The following is a 23,131-nucleotide window of genomic DNA, read 5'->3' as shown; positions in this document are numbered from 1 at the left end:
TATTGAATATGAAATAAGGCATCAAAAATCCTTTTGTTTTGTTAAGTTGTAGAGCATTGGCACCTCCTTTACCTGTTTAAGTTATGAAAATAATTAATATGAGATGTTTTATTCGGAACAACCCTTGCATAAATCAGTGTCACTGTACATTTTTATTGACTACTAAAGTGAATTTTGGAAAATTATAAATTTTCACATTTTTTGAGTTTATGTTTGAATCACATCTTTTATCTCTTTCTTGCAGGTCCAGTGAGCTTGACTTTATATATATCAGATGCTGAAGCACAACAGTTCCTGTCATATACACAAAGCTCAGAAATTATTGCAAACAGGAAGAATGTTGCATACCATGTTGTTTATAAGGAAGGGGTAAGTCCTGTTAATTTTAATGTTTCTTCTTAGCTTTTACACTTGACACTCCTCACTTAATGACCGAGTTCCATTCCTTTGACTAGGTTGTTATGCAAATTGTTGATAGGAAAGGTGCTGCCCGTCACTAATACATCAAGCATAATGCTGGTAGTGGCTCTGTGTCAACCATCTTGAAATGTTGTTTTAATGTCCCCAATGCACCTTTAACATTTTTAGCATATTTTAAAACATTTGTACAGAAGTGCACTTTATTCTTTAGTACACTGAAATAATGCAATTACTGTGTGTTAGTTGTGTGTTAGTTTGCCCCCCTCCTCTCTCTCTCTCTCTCTCTCTCTCTCTCTCTCTCTCTCTCTCTCTCTCTCTCTCTCTCTCTCTCTCTCTCTCTCTCTCTCTCTCTATGTATAAAAAACAGGATTTTTCAGAGAAAGAGAGAGAGAGAGAAGGGCAAGCTCCTAATGCAATGCATTTGTATACATATACATGCAGACAGACCAGAAAATATATGCATTTATCACTGTCAAGTGTAACACTGTCAGTTAAATAATAATCCACAGAGAGAGAGAGAGAGAGAGAGAGAGAGAGCACAGCAAGTGTATAGTTTACCTTAAAACAACGCATTTGTTCATATGTACACAAGCAGGCTAGCCTGTAGGCAAGGCTTACACATCAACTTTATATATATAACAAAAACAAAGTTAATTGATTTACTGTAAATCTGATTTGAACATAGAAGCTTTTAAATAATTTATCATCTTTAACAATTTTGTATTTTGTTTATAAACTTAAGAATTCAAATTCATTGTCATCACTGGGGTTATCCATCGGAGCAAAGGATAGGGGGGTGTGAGGTGGAAGATTGAAATTTCAGTGGCTGAGACACTTCTCACTAACAACCTACTTGATTAGTGACAGCACAGACTTCCTATTAGCTCCAGCCAGTCAGTATTGTACATGTAAATTGCAGATTACATAAGCAATCATGTGACTGTCTGTCTGTTTACTCCTTTCTTTCTTGTGTTGTGCTTGGTTATTTTGTTCCAAGTTTTATATATGGTGTTAGGTATAGTGGCCCAATTAGGGGCATTGATGTGTGTCCTTATGGATAAGTTCAATAAGAAAAGTGAAAGTGAAGTGTTAGTGGAGGAGGTGGCTATTTGTCCCACTGATTCTCCTAGGCATCGGTCACTGCCATACTCCCCTGAACCAGGGAGGAGGCATACCGTTAGCCCAAGGGAGGTCACTGGGGTCTGCCCATGAGCAGTTGCCCCACTCAGACCAGCCTATTGCATCCCAGGTTGCGTCAAGAGACAGCCGCTGGAAAGGCATCTCGGATGTGCATCAGCTCTCATTTAGTTCAGAAGATTCTTCGCCATGCAGAGGGCACCAATGGCGTTTTCCTGACGAGTCAAACCCCTTGAAGAGGCGTTCTTCTTCCAAGGATCTAGTTCCTCGACTACCCAGCAAAAGGTTGAGGGAGCCTCCTCTCACTACTCAGCCTTCTTGCAGTAAGTGGGACAACCCTGAACGCTTCTCCTCTCCTAGACGCCAGGAACGAGTGTTTAGTCACTCCTCTTTGTCTGAGAAGTGTCTTCTTTCTGACTCCAAGCTCCCTGCTTCTAGTGTGCAATAAAGTTCTTCATGTAAGCGCCCTGTTCTTGATGAGCATTTTTCATATGATGAGCGCCCAGTAGTTGCCGAGCACCGTATATTACCTGAACACTTGCCTTCGGCTAAACGTCCTGACACAGCTAAGCTTCCTGAAGCGCCAGAGTGCCCTGTAGTGCCTCAGTGCCCTGTAGCGCCTGAGCACCCTGTGGCACCCGAGTTCCCTGATGCATCCGCTCGCTCTAGAACTCCGACATGTGGACATGCATCTACTCCTCTGCCTGCTGCCAGTGCCTCAGGGGAACCAGCCAGTATTTTGACGTCGGCTTCTAAACTACAAGCTCCAGCTTCGTCCAGTTCGGCGATGAATTGTCAGTCAGCCTCAAGTTTGGATCCAGCTTGGCTCCTCTTCAAAGCAAGTTGGACAGCATTCTGCAGCTTCTTCACGGACCATCCACTGCTAAGGCACCTCTCAGTGAGCCCCAACCTAGACTTCTTTTCCAATGCATCGGATCTGGGTTGGGGAGCACTCCTCGGGAACCAAGAAATCTCAGGAAGGTGGTCCCCAAAGGAGAAACAGCTTCACATCAACCTACGAGAGTTGAAAGCAGTTCACCTGGGTCTCAGTCATTTTGCAAAAGTCTGCAACAGGATGATCACAGTACATGCAGACAACACCACAGCCTTGGCCTACATATGCACTCGTTCCCCTTGTGTGAGATAGCAAGAGACCTGTTGTGCTGGGCAGACCAGAACTGAACCCAATTAGTCACAAGATTTATCCAAGGAAAATGCAATGTCCTGGCGGACGAACTGAGCCACTGGAATCAAGTCCTTCCGATGGAATGGACGTTAGACAGTCAGGTTTGCTCCAACCTTTGGAGACTGTGAGGACAACCGACCCTAGACTTATTTGCATCTTCTCAGAATCACCATCTACCTCCGTTCTGCTCCCCTGTTCCGGACCCTCTCACATGGGCAACAGATGCGATGATCCAAGATTGGTCAAATTTGGACCTTTATGCTTTTCTGCCCTTCAGAATGATAAGGGACGTTCTCAAGAAGTTCCGCTCTCACAACAATGTAAAGATGACTCTGGTGGCCCCCTTTTGGCCATAGAAGGAATGGTTCCCAGACCTTCTGGATCTCCTCATAGACTTTCCAAGGCTCCTCCCTGCTATTTCAAATCTTCTCAGACACCCGTGCTGCAGGGTATTCCACCAAGGCCTGTCCACTCTGGCCCTGACAGGCTTTGACTGTCAGTAGACTTGTCTGGCCGAAAGGATTTTCTTGATCGGCAGCAGAAGGCAATGCCAAATATAGACGTGCCTTGTCCAACTGTAAGGACTGGGGTATGAGTGACATACTGGCTGGGTGTTTACTGGTTTATTGGTTGTTCCTTACTGAGATCAATGTACAGAATCTTGGAAGATGTTATTGACGCGTGCAAGCGGTAATGTAGCGTCTACACACAGACAAGTAAAACAGACATAAAAGGTTCAGACATCTGTGTTTGTCGGCAGACAAACAGATGGCGATATCAAGAGACATGATTAACATACAGTGATGAAACATGCACCAGTGGAAAGGCCAGGAAATTCTACATATGGCCAATTGCATGAGATTCAAGACAGATTAATGGATACAATGCAATAGCACAATAAATGTGAAATGGAGAGACATTTGGTGTCTTCACAAACAGAAACACACGTACAGTTTGATACAGAAGATTCGTTGGAACATTATGAGTACATGATTAGAATGCTTGCATGGCAATGCAAGTAGTGGTGATTGTAAATACATCAAGACAACAGTGGCTAGGGAGAAACAGATGGAAATATTGTATGGTTGAAATAGCGTTCCTGTAGAGAAAGAAAACGAGACGCTGGCTTTGTCCTGTCCACTTCGATGATGACGATTGATGAACACACGAACACACACGTGTTTGGAAGAGGCAGCGTTGGGGCTCTTACACAACAAGCTCTACTAGACAAAGTGGAAGTTTTTAGGACCTGGTGCAGAAGAAACAGGGTTTCATCTTCTCAGGTGCCCATCCCTCAAATAGCAGATTTTCTTCTTTACTTGAGGTCTTCTCTAGGAAGGTCTTCTTCCACCATAAAAGGCTACAGAGCAGTGCTCAGCTCTGTTTTCCATCACAGAAGCCTTGACATTTCTTCCAATCAGGACGTTTCGGATCTGATTAAGTGTTCAATACCACCAAATCTAGAAAGGAAGAGAATTTCCCTTGGAATCTAGATGTGGTATTTAAGTGGTTATTAAGTGAACGCTTCGAACCTAAGCGTTCTTCCTCTCTGAGGGATTTAACTAAGAAAACTTTTTCTCTTACCGCTGGCCACTGCGAAGAGAGTAAGTGAGATTCAAGTGAGCAACAGAAGGATTGGCTTTTCAAATGGAGACAAAAAAAGTTAAGTATACCTTAGTTTTAACAGACCACTGAGCTGATTAACAGCGCTCCTAGGGCTGGCCCGAAGGATTAGAATTATTTTACATGGCTAAGAACCAATTGGTTACTTAGCAACGGGACCTACAGCTTATTGTGGAATCCGAACCACATTATAGCGAGAAATGAATTTCTATCACCAGAAATAAATTCCTCTAACTCTTCATCAGCTGGCCGGGGAATTAAACTCCGGCCCATCGAGTGACAGTCCGCAGCTCTACCGACTCACCCAACGAAGACGCAGGCTGTTCCTTCTTATTAAGTTTTTTGGTGAAGAACGAGAACCCTTCACACCCTTGGCCTCATTCTTTCACCATTAAGAGTCTGTCTGATATTTTAGGCATATAAGAGGAAGAATGAGTGCTATGCCCAGTGAGAGCCCTCAGGAACTACCTGCACCGAACTGAGAAAACTAGAGGGCAGTTTTCTAATTTGTGGTGCTCAGTCAAAAATCCCTCTAGACCTTTTATCTAAGAATGCCATTTCCTTCTTTTTGAGAGATCTTATAATTTATTATTGAATCTCACTCCCAAGTGGAGGAAAATGACTTGAAAGTCATGAAAGTTAAAGCTCATGATGTAAGGGCAGTCGTTACATCAGTAACTTTCAAGCACTATCTTTCCTTATCCTCCAATCTTCAGGCAACATACTGGAGAAGCAAGTCGGTGTTTGCAATGCACTATCTGCAGGATGTGGAACCTGTTTACGAAAACTGCAGTACCCTAGGACCAATGTCCGTGGTTGGCGTAGTGATGGGTAAGGAAGTGCATAAGTATCTCTTCCTTAGCTCTTCGCCTTGTTTGTGGTGCCAAGTTCTGGGGAAGCCTGGAGGCTACAAATGGAGTGCCCACCAGTTTTTTAGTGTTGGGTAGTTATGTTTATTTTGTAATGTGAAGGTGATTTTGTTGCTTATTTTTTGTTGTTTTTTGGTACTGCACCCTGGGCAGGGGCAATTGTATGAGTTTTGTTGACCTTCAGTACTGACCATCACAAACTTGCAGCTGTATATTCTGTCAGCCTTCGGAGCACTCCTTCGCTGCAGAATATCCCACTTCTATAGAGACGACTCTGGCTAAGAGCCTCGGTGGCTCAGTCGGTAGAGCAGCGGCCTAGGACTTCATAGAGGCCCGTGGCGCGGGTTCAAATCTGCAGCCGAGTGGTCAGTGAAGGCGGACACTTTGCTATCCGCGTAGACACCCCGGGATTACGTATGTAATCAACGGATACGTTTGCTGAAAAGCAGATGGGTGTTACAGACTAATACACACACATAAACAAAGCCACTCCAACATCTTCTAAAAACATAACAGACATCTCACACGTCTCGAACTGTCGACCTACCCGCCCAGTTCTCCTCGCTGCTTGGGAGAAAGGGGCTGGGGATTGGCACGATACACGTGCACATCATTACCGGAGTCTAAGTGATGTCAGGCAGGGCAGCCAATCGAGGTTACAGCCTACCCCAATGTCAAACCATCAAAGTCCTTCGTAAAGAAGGCATCGTGCTTACCCCATATAGAAAATGGGAAAAAAGCACGTTAAAACGAAGAAGATAGAGACGACTCTGGCTACACCACCACGTCTCTACAGGTTGAGATGAGCACCAACCAGAGGCAGTAATTATCTGTGCAGCTCTCTCACCAGGTAAGGAAACAACAAACTGCAAGCATTGTCTCAATGTTAGTCTATTTTAGGTCATTAACTTTTCATATGTAGATTGTTATTTTACCATCCAAGATTCCCCACCACCTTTCAATGTGGGATCATCTAAGTAATTACTGGGTAAGTTACTTATAAAAAATGACATTTTTATGATAAAGTTTTATGTATACTTACCTAGTAATTACAGATGGAGCCCGCCCTCCTCCCTGCACATGGACTTTTTTTGCATCCACAAGTTGATCCATTGGCTTAGATATTCCTCTTTCTTAGCACGAAAGGTGGTGGGGTCTTGTCACCTGCAAAATCAAAAGAATTGCTACCACAAATTTCAAAATTTAAGCTGCCGTTTGAGTAGAAACTCTTAGCTAAGTAATTACTGGGTAAGTATATAAAAAAAGCATATTTTATCATAAAAATGCCATTTTTGATAAGTTAATATCCCTTAACAAAATGTAATTAATATAACTGTATCTACAACAGACCTGTTGTAATACATATTTATACAAGTTATCAATCAGTGTTATACATTGCCTAAGCTAAAGTAGATTTTAAGGTGTTTGGAATGTGTTTTATAATAGGTCTGCTGTAAACACAATAATATTAATTACATTTTGTTGAGATATTAACTTTTCAAAACTTGGAATAATAAAACAACCAAGCACAACACAAGAAAGAAAGAAAGAAAGAAAGAAAGAAAGAAAGAAAAAGAAAGAAAGAAAGGGTAAACAGGCAGACAGACAGATATTCATACGATTGCTTACAGAACCTGCAATTCATGTACAATACTGACTGGTTGGAAGCCTGTACTGTCATTAATCAGGTGAGGAGTGTCTGTATTGTACTTTATTTGTCAATATTGTAAACCATCATATACATATTATAATTTATATGTCAGTAAAGTAGATCAACATTTAAAAAATAATAAAAGTAATGGTCAACTCTATTTTTCTCCCTGCAAGAGTTTCTTTCAAGTTTCTCTTTTTATATTTGATTTTTGTTGTATTTTGTATTTTACATTGTAAAATTATAAAGTTCTAAGGACCACTGCCATTGGGGACATTTTTGCATATGATAGCTGTTATTTTATATTTTATTGCATAAAAATCAAATAAGTCTTACCTTATGTACCACTTTATTTTAAATTTAAAGGTTTTCAGTGAGTGATGGCAGTAATACTATTTAGCAAATAAGTAATGACTATTGGTGTTTATTCTTGAAATTTCAAGAATATTTTTATGTGGAAATATTAAAGTGTGAGGCAGGTATGACATAGATAGACAGTAATATGTGTAAAATAAAAAAGTCACTGCTTGATATTTAAGAGTTGGGTACTGAATAAAGATTTCCATCTGAGGGTAACCAACTTTAAGATGCATCTTTTTTAATTAAAAGCTCTTAGAATTATAATTCTATCAGTAACAGTATCAGTTGCAGTATGGAAATAATGATTACTGTATAGTGCTAGTAATAACGATAATACAGATAATAATGATAATCAGAGTAATAGTGTTTGAATAAATATCAGTGTTATTATAACTGGCTTAACCAGACCTAGTAATAACATGTAAACCCTTGGGTTTTTTAAAAAGTGGGATCTCTTATGCTATTGAATATGGTAATGAATACAGTACAATTGTTGATTATGGAATGATTCCCTTAGGTTTTAAGAAGCAAATTGTTTTAAAAAGGAAAGTACCTCATTGGGTAAAGTAGGAAGAAATTTGCTCCTAATTATCCAGAGTGATTGTAGAGTTCATTTGGTTACGTTCTATAATAATTACCTTACATTTCAGAATTTCTACCCGGTAAATTTCCTGCGAAATGTTGGTTTGCAGCACGTAAACACACCTTATGTCTTCCTTACTGATATAGACTTCCTGCCAATGTTTGGCCTTTATGTGTATTTAAGGAAAACCCTCCAAAATTTACATCCAGACGATAGTAAAAAGGTAAAGTATACTGTACAATATAGCAGGGTAGTGCAGTATATATAATAGAATTGTTTAAGTAAAGATTAAGATAAGGGGAGGAGAAAATTGCAATAATTACAAATAAGTTTATTTTAAAGTTACATGGACATCTAGGTACCGTATATATAACAAAGGAAATAGGAGATAAAGTATACAGGCTACTTTAAAAACATGTAAACCTGGAAATTGAACAAGGTTGTGGTTTAAAACCTGCATTATCTCATACAGTACTGTATAATCACATCATCTCTGTGCATCGAAAGTGAGGACTACAATGGACTGCATGAAGAAAAGGTATTGGGTGCTTGTTATTAATCATCCATCATAATACAGTAGGCATACAACCAATATGTGGTGCATCTACAGTGGTATTAAAAAATCACCTCCTTAAGAGAAAGCAGCTCTAGACAATATTATACATTTTTTCAAATTATGAGGACATTAAAAAAATATAAACCTGTTCTTTAAAAACAAATATATTTACATATTTAGCTATTTCACCATGATACAATATCCAGGTCATGCACCCATTGTGAACAGATAGTACACTATCTGAAGATAGGAATCATCCTTTAAATGTAATAGGACAGTATACAGCATTCAGTAAATAATTTTAATTCCTTATCAAAGTAATTTAGTAAGTGAAAGTGTTTTACAAAGATTATATTTATTAATTAATGAGTTTCCCTTAAAGGCAAAGGTGCAAAACCATTAAGAAGTGATTTAGTAGATAAGTATGAAATTGCTTCCTCTCAAACAATTGTAAATGTACAATGCCAACAGTCACTTTAGATGATGTAATGCTCATATTCTTAGTACAGTATCTCACAACTGAAATTGTTCTTTTGTCGTGAATATTAGTTTCACATTTATTATTAACTTGAACATTAATATCTAAAAATGGGCCCACTTTTCATAGGTCTTCAAGAATTCAAAGTTATGTGGAATATACATTCATGAATATTTTATTGTAAACTTCAGAATATTTTCCTCTCCAATAGGCATGGATCGTTCCAGCCTTTGAAACACAGCGTTATCGTCTATCCTTCCCTCGGAGCAAGGCTGAATTGTTGAACAGACTAGATATGGGCGAATTATTCACATTCAGGTAATTTGTGCATAAATCAAGAGGTTTTTTGTACTTTAGAATTTATAGTAACATTTCTTTTATTTGCAGTAAAAATTTCAAGGGGACCATGGATTTCTCCAAAATGGCAATAAATGTAGTGATGTGCTTCACCTGTAGGAGGCTACCCCAAAATCTTAAGTTAACCTTGCATAACCTATGCATGCACACATTATAAAACCCATTAATTTACATAGTAGACATCCTGCTGCATTAAGTTGAGACAGAGCTCAGATTTTGTGCTGTTTGTGAACTGCTTATTAAGAGTTCAGTTCTCTCACACCAGCCTTCGTTTAAAAAAAAACAGAGAAAGACAAAAATTTCTCAGTTCTTGGATTATAGGTTGTTGTTGTTTAGTGTGTATCAGTTATTTCAAACCTGCAAACCAGTTTAGACAATCTTTTTTGTACCACTGAATGCAGTTTGATGATACATACTCCATTGAAAACAGTTTGATTACTGTTTCCACAGCTTTGAGATGATGCATCACCAGATAACATTGTGACTTTTCCTCTATTTTTTCTCCTAAGGAAAGTCAATGTGGTTGAGTGATCCATCCCCGTCTCTGTTGGACAGGTGGTCTGCAAATGCTCTGAAAGTCAAGAAGATTGCTCATAAGTGTCAGTAATGGCTTGCAACAAAAAAGTAAAGGTTTCAGACCATTGACTTGATTACACAAACTCCAGCTTGTGGGCACCCAGTCCCTCTCTAAAGATTTGGAAAACAAAAAAAAAATAAGTTGTGGATTAAGTGCATGAGAGGACCTCCTACCAGATAATCATTTAGTCTCCTTTGGATGCAGTTGGAGGGACTGCAGTCTGGAAAGCCAGCAGATTTAGGAGATACCGAACTGCCAAAACTCATTTGGTCATTGTATGTGTGTGTAGATACTGTATGAACACACTGCATGCGAGAGTTGTCCAAGGAGTATTTAGGAGTTTGCCATGACAAAGGTCCTCAACTGACCTCATTTCATGAGTCTGTAGTAGTTTGACCAGGTGTGGAACCCTATATTCAATAAGACTTTAATCAAACCAACAACAAAATAAAAAATATAAATTGCATTAACTTAAAAAGTAAAATTAGACTTTATACCTCTTTAGTACGTAAGGCATTTCTCAGAGGGGTATAAGGTAAACTTTTGATATATATATATGAAATAATTTAGATAATTAAAAACTTTTAAATTGGTGTGCCGACATTGACTGGGACCAATATAAAGAAGGCACTTAGAGCTAGTGAAGTATTTAAGGATATCGGAGAAATTATGCTGAAATCATTTGTTCAACATCAAAAAAAATGTCAGGTGGAAAGATGTGGATGAAATATGATAAATTATGGAGAAACACCCAAGTAAGAATTTGTTCTATGAGTTCAAATGCCAGAGTGTTGCCTACTTGATAAACACAAAATAACATTAACTTAAAACTATCACCAGAAGTGATGAACATTGACTGGGACCAATATAAAGAAGGCAAGAAGAATACCTGAAATCATTTGTTCAACATAAAAAAAAATGTGTGGTGTGTGGATGAAATGTAAAATTATGTGTGTGTGTGTGTGTGTGTGTGTGTGTGTGTGTGTGTGTGTGTGTTTTTTTTTCAAGCATAATTACTGTTAAAAGTTAAACTGACCATCGTAATAATGCCATATTACTGATATTCATTATTTGATACACCATATCAGCTGTCTGATGCAAATTAGTAATGACTTTTCTTGGCATGAAATATATTTATTTTAAATTTTATAGTTACCTGTTTTAACCTCTAATGGTATTGTCATGTTCTTAGGTACCATGTATGGACGAAAGGTCATGCATCAACTAATTTTGCCAAGTGGAGAACAGCAACAACACCATATAAGGTTTAGTATGGAATTTTGCTGTAGTCTTTGAGAAAAACTGATATAAAAAAAAAAAATTAGAATCAGAAGGATTTTGTTATTTGAATCTAATTTCAGGTTCCATGGGAGCAAGATTTTGAGCCATATATTGTTGTTCGTAAAGATATCCCAGAGTATGATACTCGCTTTGTTGGGTTTGGCTGGAACAAGGTAAAGTTGAATGTTTCTAGTACTTCACTGTCTTTTCTCCTCTTTGTTGTATAGTAATAACTAGGCTTGCCTAGCTATGTTAATAAGTTCTACAGCTTAGACTGTCCATTTTGAGTGAGAGACAGAGTTCAAGAAGTATCATGTGAACTTTGTGACAAGAAAATACACTAACAGTCTATTATCATGTATAAAATAATAAAATTTAAAGTTGTTTGTGGAAAGAGAGCAGATTGTTCTTGAATCAGGTAATACAATACTATTATGTCACAAATCATTGTACTGTAGTACTGAATTAATGTTTATTAAATTTAGGGTTAAGTCTTGAAGTCAATTAATAAATGCTACAACCAGCATACAAATTACATGTATACACATTTTAAAGGGTTAAGTCTTGAAGTCACTTAACAAATGCTACAACCAACATACATATTACATGTATGGTATACATACATTTTAAAATTAGGACAAATATTAATGAACATATTATGCTTGCAATTAAAAGTTTTTAAAACAACATTGTAATACTCAAACTTGTGAAATAATGATCCCAATTAGCTACCTAAGTGGTGAATACTTTCAATTTGCTTTTGGCTTGTGTTGCAGGCAAAGTTCCAGTGTTGGAGCAAGACAGAAATAAGTTACATCATTTTATATTTACTTATGTTGACTGATTAAGATATGAATACTAACTATAGATATAGTTGTGAAATAATTATATCAATATAATAATTCCAATCCCAACTTGCTATTAAGAATCAAGTTCCAGGCTAGCCTTTTCTTCTCACAGACACCCACCTATTTAATGTAAATGAAATTTGCTGAGTTATGTTCTATGTTTACTTTTATTGCATTTTATGAAAATGAGTGATCACAGTGAGACTGGTAAGACAGGACTAGCTTTTACTTGAACAGAAGTGAATGACTACTGATACAGCATAGATAACAGGCGACACTTTTAAGTTGCCCCATTAGGCATCTGTTCAGGAGAATAACCTTGCTCTGACATTGTATACAAAAGGGATTTTTAATACTGTACTTAACCATAAAACCCATGGTCCTGATTGCAAGAGGCAGCAACAACATGGTCTGAAGATTGTGCTCATTATTATTAAACAAATTTTAAATGTTTTCTTTGTAGAAGCTGGAGTTTTAGGCATATTTTACAAAATACCTCTAAAAGCTGTGTATACTTAGCATAGTTTCAAACAGCTTGAACAGGAATATACTCAAAATAGTAAAGGATGCACTTTGCATATGAAGTAAAAACTCACTTTCACAGACACTGAAAACTTTGTATGATTATTCGTTGTCGAGATATTTCTATCATCAACTAACATGCAGATTACCTCGGAAAAAAAAAATATCCTTCACTAAATTGAGGAAATCCAAGTAAACAGTGAATAAAAATGATATTTTTATAATAAAATAAAATTTATATATACTTACCCAGTAATCACATAGCTATGGTTTCCTCTTGCACGGCAGCTTGAATAAAAAAATGTCTTTCTATATAAGTAACTTACCCAGTAATTACAGAGCTCATTCCACATTGACAGGAGGTGGGATACATGGAACATATTGTTTACATAGCTTGGTTCCACATTGACAGGAGGTGGGATATATGTGCATATTGTACCTCAAAACATTAAGTCATGTAATGATTTTAAAATAGAAAAAATTGCTAGCATTGCTTGTAGTTCCTTGTTAGTTGAGAGAGCCTGCAGTAGAGAACTGTCTGTGGTTGATGCTCGTCTTGACCTGTAGTGGCATAGCGGTTGAGCCAAGGGTCGTCTCTATGTTAGTGGGAGTCTTGCAGTGGAGGACATGCCTGATCGCTGAAAAGATGTACAGCTATGCTCAGAAAAAAGTTAAGTGTACCTTAGTTTAACCAGACCACTGAACTGATTAACAGCTCTCCTAGGGCTGGCCCGAAGGATTAGACTTATTTTATGTGGCTAAGAACCAGCTGATTACCTAGCAACGAGACCTACAGCTTATTGTGGAATCCGAACCACATTATAGCGAGAAATGAATTTCTGTCACCAGAAATAAATTCCTCTTATTCTTCATTGGCCAGTCGGAGATTCAAACTCACGGCCAGCAGAGTGCTAGATGAGAACGGAACCCACTCGCCCAACAAGGAACTAACTGATGCTACATGGCTGCATAGGATTTTGTTCAAAATTCACTAACTGGCAACCTAACATGCTCCATATTTATTTATTATTTCAATGCAAAAACACGATTATTGCATACAATAAGTCCATAATATGTTTCATAAGAGTGAAATCTGTCATATATTTCAAAACTTTATGAAAATATGTATGTGTAGCAAGATTTCGGAAAAACAGTTACAAAACATTTTCAGAACTTGCGTTCGCTCATCACCGATGCACTTGACAAAAAATGGTCATCATCAAACCTCAGTTCAAATGTTACATAAAAAAAAAAAAAAAATTGCCATAACATTAATATTGCTTCCAGTGCAACCATAAAATTTGAAATAGTCCTACTTGATTGTTTTTACTCCTCAACACTGAAAAAATGTAAATAATTAAATGCAAAAGTAGAATGCTTCCACTGATATCAACGTGTAAGTGGAGCATGTGAGATGCAACCATTAGTGGTGGGGCGACATGAACCACCTGGTGTAACATAGGTGTACAATGAGTAGTGACAGTAAAATCATCTTGAAACTATTTATTTTATATTTGTTAGAGGAATAATTGGAATTTCATAAAAATAAAATTATTTAAGTTATATTTCTTAACCACTTCAAAAACTATGGCTTACTAGCAAATATTTGCGTATGCAATTATTGTTTTATTAAAGCCAAAATTTTATTCCTAGGCCTAGGTGTGTTAGATTTCTTTACTTTACACATAGTATTCACATCTCTACATTAACAATTTCTGGCAGAAATCATATGAAGTTATCTGCACATTCTTGCACTTCAAGTTACCTTTGATTATATGTTACTTTTATATGTTAGTCGTCATTGTTTTAGTTTTATTTTCTGCGTTAGTGAAATGGTATGGGCATTATAAAATGTATAAAAAGCATGTTTAATTTTATAAGATGTTCTTATAGCAAAGCACTCTTTATGTTTAAAAAGTATCTTCTTGTGACATCATAGGACAAAAATGGCGGGACGGAGAAAAATGTAAACAAACTCGGGCGGCAGAGTTGAACAGATTGTAGTACGGTAGAGAGAGCTCTCTGATGGTGAGGTCGGTAATTTTGGTTTGTGAGTCTGTTTTGTGGTTTTTGTTGACGTAAGCTGGATTGTATAGTAGAAGAAGAACAACGTGAACAGCATTTTTGGACGGTTTAGGCTAGGAAAATTTTTAACCTTATGAATGAATAGATGAAACACCAAAAGTGAGCAGAAGGACTTTAAGAAAATAATATTTAAAGCCAGTTAAAAAACAAGTGTTCCACAGCCTTTGACATTAATACTAATAGATATTTCGATTAATAGCCATCTTCTCCATATAATTAAAATCATAATTTTTTATTCCTCAAAGAGCAGGTAATCTCTACAAATAAATTCTTTGGTAACAGATTACATCTCAGAAGGCTTAGATTATTTTTTTAAGCTTATAAATCATTTTGCAACATACAGACAAGTTGAACACAGCCTAAAACTTACATTCAAAGAAAACTTGTAATTCATACTTTGGTTTTTGCAACATACAGACAAGTTGAACACAGCCTGAAACTTCAACATTCAAAGAAAACTTGTAATACATATTTCTGTGTTGAAAATGTTATGACTGTTGAGCTTATTAGGTCTACTGCTATAATGCTGCAGAGGTAGTTACGTTGACCAGCCTGGGTAGCATGTTAAGAGCACTGTCACTGATGGCACTGCTAACTTTCGCTGTCACTGATGGCACTGCTAACCTTATCACACCATGCTTTGATCTAAGCAGTGTAAAAAAAAAAAAAAAAAAAATTTGTTCAAATCACACACATCATGAATTGCTGTATACCAGTGCATAAAAGGGATCATGTTGTTTTATAACCATAGAAAAAATAGTGTGAATTCCCAAAGTTGTTGACATGCATGACATTAGAAATGAAAAAAAAAAAGTTTAACACTGCTTGGCAACGTTACATTGAGTCTGAGATTCTGGATGATACAAAAAGAATCATGTAGCGTCAGATTTGAGCATACATCAAAAAGTGCCCTTGCCCTGGGCACAGTACCAATATAAGTACAACCAGATAAGACTGTCACCTGCACTGAAATAAAGACCATGACCCAATCCACTGAAAGTGATGGATGTTCCAAGTACACTGTACCCCCCGGCTCTCACAAATCTTGGCACCTTACTACATGGTGAATGGATAGGAGGAGAAAATCTTATGCTTCCTTCCACAGTGCCATGCCAGTTGCTAAAAATGACCGCAAGGTACTGCAGGAATCTGACACTGTCTTAACATTCTTCAAAAAAGTGAGAAGTGAAGATCAATTACACTTGCAGTAGGTCGACTGTAGAATGGACATTAGGGACAGGGGCATACAGTGCCTGAAAGCTAATGAGGTAGAAGCTGTTTTGATGTCCTTAGTTTTTCTTAACAGTTTTCCTTAAAAGGAGGAAAATGCTCTCCTACATCTGAGTGTGTCTCAGAAAAGGTCAATTGTAGACTGGAAGTCAGGGGCACACTGCCTGAAAGCTAATGAGGTAGAGGTTGTACTGATGTCTCTAGCTTTCCCTAAAAGTAAGCCACAAGCTCTTCTGAAACTTAAGAGTTGCCTCAGAAAACAAATCCAATCACAAGAGAGGACCATACGTTCTTAGACGGAGGGTGCCAGAACACTAGAGGTTATCAATGACCCCCTGTGCTTCCAATCCTGTTCAGGTCATACTGGAAGACTCCAACAAAAAAGAGAGCTTCTTACTCTTCCCCAGACCCAGGGATGAGGGGAGAATTGGCACCAGATGATCAGAAGCTGGCACAGGGCGCTGGGTGTACTGAGCTGGAACCAGGCTGTAGGTGGGGCCAGCAGAGTTGGTCACCAGCTGACTAATCGGTCGGGAGCTGGCAGGCGCTTCTGGAAGTTCGGGGTAGAGCTCGTGCTCAGCTGTAGCTGGCGCCAGGCGAGATGGAAGTCAGGTGAGGAAAAAACCCAGGCTGATGGGTGCTCCTGGGAACCCAGAGCACGTTCTTGAGAGAGAGAGAGAACGGATCCAGGTCATGGAAGGGCTTGATACCCCTGTCTGCCTCTCAAATGTCTTTGTAGCAACTCTGAAAAAATCTCTCCTTCCTGATAAACACCCAGACAGTCCAAAGCCTGTCCACGTAAGAGCGTACCACCCTTGATGGTGTCTCTTGAAGTGAGATTGTTCGAGAAGTTATGAAAGGTGGAAGGATTCTGGAAGAGTCCACCAATCAATCGCAGCAAACCGGGAACCTTAAATTACAATTCAGAACAGGGCTACGAGGGACGTCATAATGTTCTGACGAGTCTGAAAAAATCCAGCTTTCCTTGACCATGTCGAATGGTGGAAAAGCGTAGAAGTCCAAGTTAGAAAGATCTTGCAGAATGGTGTCCGTTGCCTATGCTAGAAGGTTTCTTTAACCCCTTCGGTACCGCATGATGCATAATTGGTGAGATGCTGTATCCCGCATTTTCCCAACTTACCATGAAAGAAAAGGTTTTAATAGCATCCATTCTGCTTTGTATATTAATGGAAATGAACGTGAATTCAAAATATACACACGTGCATATATATGTACACTCGGCAAGGAAAGTGAGGATACAGTTTTTTTAAATCTTTGGACATATGTTGCCCAATAATGCAACATCTGGCAACTTTAGAAAGGGGAGGAGCTTCCGTCTTATTGTGTTTGTTTTTTGCTTGACCTCTTATAACTTTCAATCATATTCTACGATTCTGAAATCATTGATACTTAAATGCAGTGGTAAGTTTTACAGTATTCGTTCAAGTTGTAATTTGCAGTGACAGTTCTGAGCAAAATAAACATTTTTCGACATAACTTGCCAAGCAACCTTACACAAATGAATTTGACACCACATTGAATAGAATGCTTGCATAATTGGAAATGAGATCTTCCATAATGAAATCAAGAGTTAAATTTGAGCAATGTCCAAAATTTGAGCAATGTCCAACGAAAAGGAACGAATGCATCGTTATGATGAGAGAGAGAGAGAGAGAGAGAGAGTCTGCTGTTGTGTAAGCCTAGGCCTATATGTACTGTAGAGCTACTCATTTCATTATTTTTTTTCTTTTAGAGATTGAGCGACACTATATTTGTAAAGTATGTTTTAGCAATGGAGAGAGAGTTGCTGTTGTGTAAGCCTAGGCCTATCAGTAGAGCTACTCATTTCATTATTTTTTCTTTTAGAGACTGAGCTATACTATATTTGTATAGTATGTTTTAGCAATGGAGAGAGAGAGAGAGAGAGAGAGAGAGAGAGAGAGAGAGAGAGAGAGAGAGAGAGAGAGAGAGAGAGAGAGAGAGAGAGAAACTATGGCAACGTCAAGAAACATCCAGTTACTTGTGTTTTCCCCCTGAAGCTCCCGCGCTGCCCTTCACATCATAGAGAACGCTCTTGCGGATTTAAATAGATTTGGCCAACCTACCCTAGGTGTCACAACATTTACTGCCATTAATTCCAGCTGACTTTTAACACCGTGATATACAAACATGAATGTGTAAAAATTAAAGAAATTATCATTACCTTGTATGATGATGCAATAATAAGCCTGTTCATAACAGAAAACAAGTAAATATTGCCGTTCTGATGAATAGTACTACACCAAGATATCCACATACTATCTTTTAGATCTCTATGAACAAAGTCATCTGAGAAATTCTGATTACTTCGGACATGCATGGCGTTTTTAAGTATCTGAACGTTTTTCTTTTGCAGATTTAACATATATGATATAATTTGCATTGTATTTTCATATTCTAGAGTAAATTTACCAAGATTATGTGTTTTCTGTAAGAAAAAAATTGAAATTCGATAAACGAAATTTAATGAAAACTGTATCCTCACTTTTCTTGCCGAGCACGCACGCACGCACGCACGCACACACACAGCCAAAATCAAATAAAAAAAAACATACATATCCCCCTCTTTTACCTCTCGCCATATCAACCCATGAAATTTCCCTTTTTTCTGGGGATTTTCTTGAAAAAAATAATGCAGCTCTCTCATTAGCCCATAAGCAAAGAGTTTTCATCACTTTATCATAAAAACAAAAATTATATGCATCCCCATGCGTAAGAAAAGGTGTATCCCCAAGCGCTTTATTTAGCCCTGAAAAGTCATCATGAAAGTCTGGCATCATTGCTGGGCGACAATCCTCAATGTTGGTAACATAGGTCCAGCCACCGTCCACCTCTCGTTCTTCAACTTCATCATCACTTATTTCACTTATTTCATCACTTGAGAGCTCATCACTGCTCTCATATTCTTTCTCAGAAGGAAAATATTCCTCGGAAGAGATATCACTGCTTTCACTCATACTTTATTGCTGTGAAAACGAAGGTAAAACAAAGAAAATCATGAAAAAAACAGACATGTAAACTTGAGCATGACTGTGCATAAACTGATGATGAGAAGGCTGTGACGTCACAGCCAAGAATGTCCATGAGTGGCTGAAAAAAAAAAGGAGCAGCAGCTTACTGTTGGTTAGTACAGCCTACCCACACCTGCAAAAATAAGTAAGAGACATAACCCAGCACTACAAGCATTTCCTATAGCGTTGTGGAGTTATGACGACATATATACGTCCTAGGGAGCGTTACTGTACCTTCTATGACGTCGTAGAAACGTCACGGTACCGAAGGGGTTAAGTTGGCAAACAGTCAAGGTCGGCCTGCCCCACAGATGGCACAAAACTTGACAGATCAGGGAAATCAAGGTTCACTCGAGAATAAGAGTGAGTTTCTGACGGCTCAGTCCATCCACAAGAAGTTCCAATTGGACTAGAAAAAATTCGATCAGCCGTTCATAGTAAAAAAAAAAATTCGTCGCTTGGGGGCGAATGCTAGTGTAAAAACATAAGGATTGTGGTCTAATCTAAAGGAATACCACAGTCTAGGAAAGAGTGAGGGTCGAGAAGGACTGAAGCCTTACGTGAAAGGCTTCCAGCTCTATGGCATAGTGTGAAAATTCCGTTCCCCCGGAGACACGTCCCAGAAATTCCCGGATCCCCAAGCGGGCTCCCTCAACTAGAACAAAGAGTGAGAAGTAGTCTAAGGCTAGTCTCATGATGAAGGACTTCCTCCAAAAGACTAAATTCGGACAGGTACCACTGTAAGTCTGACTGAAAATTCTAGTCTTGGGGAAAAAAACAACGGAGCCTGGCTATGATTCCTTGTCCCTGTGCAGGGTGAAGACTCGATATGAGGCCTGTGCCAAAGCTGTCAAAGCCTAACAACTCCCGAACTGGCATACTCTGTCTCGTAAGACAGGTTTGCGATACATTTGGAGTCTGTATGTGGACAAGAAAAACGAAGTACATTATCCTACATAACCAGGAACTTCATACGAACGCCCCAGAGAATGGACGACAGGACTGTTCGGTTAGTCTCTGCAGCTGAGCGACTCGAATAACATTGAGCAGACTCGCAGACAACTAAGTGGACTAGCTGTCGACCCTGCCAATACTTGACAGCCACGGAGACATGGCCATCAGGGCAGGATCGACTTCTTACGCAATAACACCCAGCTTGGACTCGATGACACCTCGTACAGACTGAAAACATATGTGGAATTGTGCTTGGCCAAAGCTAATGTCTGACAGACTCACAGGAACTTGGAAAGTCCACGAAAGACACCAAAGCCCGGCCATGGGATAAAAACGGTCTTGAACAAAGCCAGAAGCGACAACTTCTGCTGCGGTCAATCACAATGCTCTAGAAGAATAAGTCTGTTAAAAGGAACTAGGCATTCAGAGGTGAGAGCCTAGTATAGCTAAAATATAGCTAAAAAGTGCCAAGAACTCTGGAACAGGTGTCAGGAGCTCGGGATTCAGCGCCAGAATGCTGATGCCAGGAGCTCTGAAATTGATCATGCACCACTTAAGAGGGGTTCATGGCTCTTCCTTCTGCCTGGAGCCCATGAAAAGTCTTTTACAAAAGAACATCGAGGAGGGAAGATATCATTCCAAGGGGATAAAGGACCAAGGATACTGTGATTCTCTTGGTAGACAGCAGAAGGCGAAGAAGAGGACTGATAGTGACTGAGTGTTTCTCCAAGTAGAAAAAAGAGAACCAAGACTCCCTTCTTGCAATCCCAACGAAGGAGTGGAAATCTCAAAAAACTAACTTAACTGTCCTTACCGCATAGGAAAGGATTAAGGGACCACCCGAAGCCATGTCTCTTGGCAACGCTTTAGAGACTCCTATCTTCGTAGCCCCTGCTCCTGAGGTCAGTCAAGAAAGACCCTTAGTTCAAAATCTTGACAAGAACTACACCAGGAAAACTAAGGATCAGAGGGAGTAAAGGACAAAAAACACTTGTCTTGCTCCCTTAAAAACCAAAGTTAGATTCCCAACTCCCTGTAGAGGTGATAGCTTTCTTCAACAAGCTCATAAATCAGTACACTAAAGTCCCTGTCTGCAAAGGACAGTGCTTTGAGACACTAACTGATGTCACAAAAGAAAGTGATTCGGGTCAACTGGAACTCTAGACGAAGGTGGAACAAGCTTAAAAAGGGACAAAACTGCCTGAGAGCATTTGTATGGTACTCAAAGGAGGGAGTTTGATACTGCAGAGAGGACACCTGATGATCAAAGACTAGCATTAGCCACTTGAAGACCAGAGCCAGGCTTTCAATTGGAAATTGTGCTCAAAACAGAACAACTGTATGTTCCCAGAAGAGACAGGTTCTGAGCTAAAGAGAGACTGGCGTCAGCCATTGGTAGGCTGGCACCAGGCACATGAGAGCTGGTGCTGGAAGCTCTATATGAAGAAGAGCTCCGGTGCTATAGGGCGCTATGGAATCGGACAAAAAGAACGCTTGGACACTGATGGTCCGCTTGGCACCAATACTGGTGTTCGACAACCAGAAGTTCAGGAGACAAAAGTTCAAGACTGTCCCAGATGTAAAAAGGTGTGGACTACACTCCTGCTCCCTGAGATGCTGACGGGGGAACAGAGAACAGTGATTGTCAACTGAAAAATGCCTTTAAGTGGCCAAGATTCACTAGCCATCGGCGTTTTGTCTACACTGGACTATCACTAGAAAAAACATCTCTGTGGACGCCTTTCCAATGGCTGTCCGTTGACACCTGCGGACAGCAGGCTCGACTGAGAGGCAGCTATCGGGGGGGTAAAATCCCTTCGGACTCCCAAGGATCGACAGTATGCCTCCTTCCAGGTTCAGGGGAGTCTGACAGGGACTGGGTTAGGAGAGCCAAGAGGGGTGGATAGCCACCACCTCCACCACACATCCAGTAAGATGCCTTTCCAGTGGCTGTCTTTAAATACCTGGGACCTGCAACACCCCGACCTCCCTTGGACTTCCAGTATGTCTCCTCCAAGGTTTAGGGAAGTATGACAGGGACCTTTGTTTAGGAGAATCGAGGGATGAATAGACACCTCCTCCACTGCACAACATTTTACTATCACAAGGTTAACATCTGTCAGCCTAAACACAAGGCTGGCAATGGCATGGGAAGGAAGCAAGGGAGCCAGGCGCAGGAGCAAGTGGGGAAAAATAACAAGGGCCAGTAGCAGGAGAGAAAATTGGTGCAGGGAGAGTTGGCGCCAGGCTGGAATTGGTGTCAGGCAAGCTACAGTAGTAGGTTGGGAGCTAAGAGTTCAAGGGTTGATGAACACTTTGGGCGCTCGTAGCATGGTTCCTGGCTGTCAAGAATGGCTACTTTGTTCAAAAAGCAACTAAAATTAAGCACAATTCCTCTCCCTACTACATACTGCCCTTACACTTCCAGATCTCTGCAAAAAAAAGTGTATGAGGATGTTCAATTAATCCTTTACCGACAATAGTAGAAGTACACAGACAGACATATGTCCATTTCTGTCAAATGCTATTTGAGACTTGCAGATATATATTTCATTATGAAAATATCATTCTGTTGGCAAACACAATATTTACGTTTATCATGCTACTCCAAAAAGGAAAGTTAACCCTAACCGACAACAGTTGAAGTACACAGTGTGCCAACATACATACATATCTCAATTCCTATCAAACATCATTGGAGACTTGGGATATGCATTTTATTACCAAAAATATCGGTCCAGTGGCAAACATAATATATATGTTTATTATGTTACTCGGAAAAGAAAGTTATTCTTAACCAACAACAGTTGAAGTACACAGCTTACCAACATACATGCATACAGCAAGCCCCTGTATTCGTGGGGGATGCGCACCACAGCCACCCCCCCATGAATAGCTACAACCCGCGAATACTTAAAACCCCTCTAATAACACTTAGAACTGCCTATATTGATAGTTCAAACAAAAAAAACCCTCTAAAAATGCTCAAACCTGAGTATTTTAATAGTTTTATCACAAAAAGTGCATTTAGTCATGAAAATATGAAAATACAGTAAATAGTGAATATTTCTCAGTGAAAAATAGTGTGAATGGGCGAATTTTCAAGAAATAATGCGGATATATGTTCCACAGAGAAATCCACGAATAGGTGAGTCCGCGAATCGTGAGAACGCGAATACCGGGGGGGGGGTTACTGTATAGTATCTCAGTTCTTATCAAACATCAATGGAGACTTGGGATATGCATTTCATTACCGAAAATATCAGTCCCGTAGCGAATACAATATACGTTTATTATGCTCATCAGAAAAGGAAAGTTACCCTTTACCAACAAAAGCTGAAGTACCCAGGGTATTTCATCAACA

At 39.2% G+C, this 23,131-nt stretch overlaps 1 protein-coding gene and 1 long non-coding RNA gene across 3 annotated transcripts in view; one reads left to right on the top strand and one right to left on the bottom strand.

The window, feature by feature from the left end:
• Nucleotides 1-23,131, top strand: part of LOC136830134 (xylosyl- and glucuronyltransferase LARGE2s-like) — a 64,276-nt gene that overhangs the window by 32,293 nt on the left and 8,852 nt on the right. The window contains exons 11-15 of one of the 2 annotated variants that reach the window (XM_067089330.1): nucleotides 245-369; nucleotides 7,897-8,052; nucleotides 9,075-9,181; nucleotides 10,990-11,062; nucleotides 11,159-11,251. In XM_067089330.1, coding sequence (XP_066945431.1) covers nucleotides 245-369; nucleotides 7,897-8,052; nucleotides 9,075-9,181; nucleotides 10,990-11,062; nucleotides 11,159-11,251 — 554 coding nt within the window. The remainder of the gene's footprint in view (nucleotides 1-244; nucleotides 370-7,896; nucleotides 8,053-9,074; nucleotides 9,182-10,989; nucleotides 11,063-11,158; nucleotides 11,252-23,131) is intronic. The other variant, XM_067089338.1, reaches the window with a different exon arrangement.
• LOC136830144 (uncharacterized) overlaps nucleotides 11,303-23,131 on the bottom strand; it is a 47,170-nt gene continuing 35,341 nt past the window's right edge. The window contains exon 3 of the long non-coding RNA XR_010850561.1: nucleotides 11,303-13,086. This is a non-coding gene — a long non-coding RNA (uncharacterized lncRNA). The remainder of the gene's footprint in view (nucleotides 13,087-23,131) is intronic.

This window comes from Macrobrachium rosenbergii, chromosome 4 (assembly GCF_040412425.1).
Source record: "Macrobrachium rosenbergii isolate ZJJX-2024 chromosome 4, ASM4041242v1, whole genome shotgun sequence".
NCBI lineage: Eukaryota > Metazoa > Arthropoda > Malacostraca > Decapoda > Palaemonidae > Macrobrachium > Macrobrachium rosenbergii.
The sequence above is the reverse complement of the archived record's forward strand: the minus strand, read 5'-3'. Positions and strand labels throughout refer to the sequence as shown.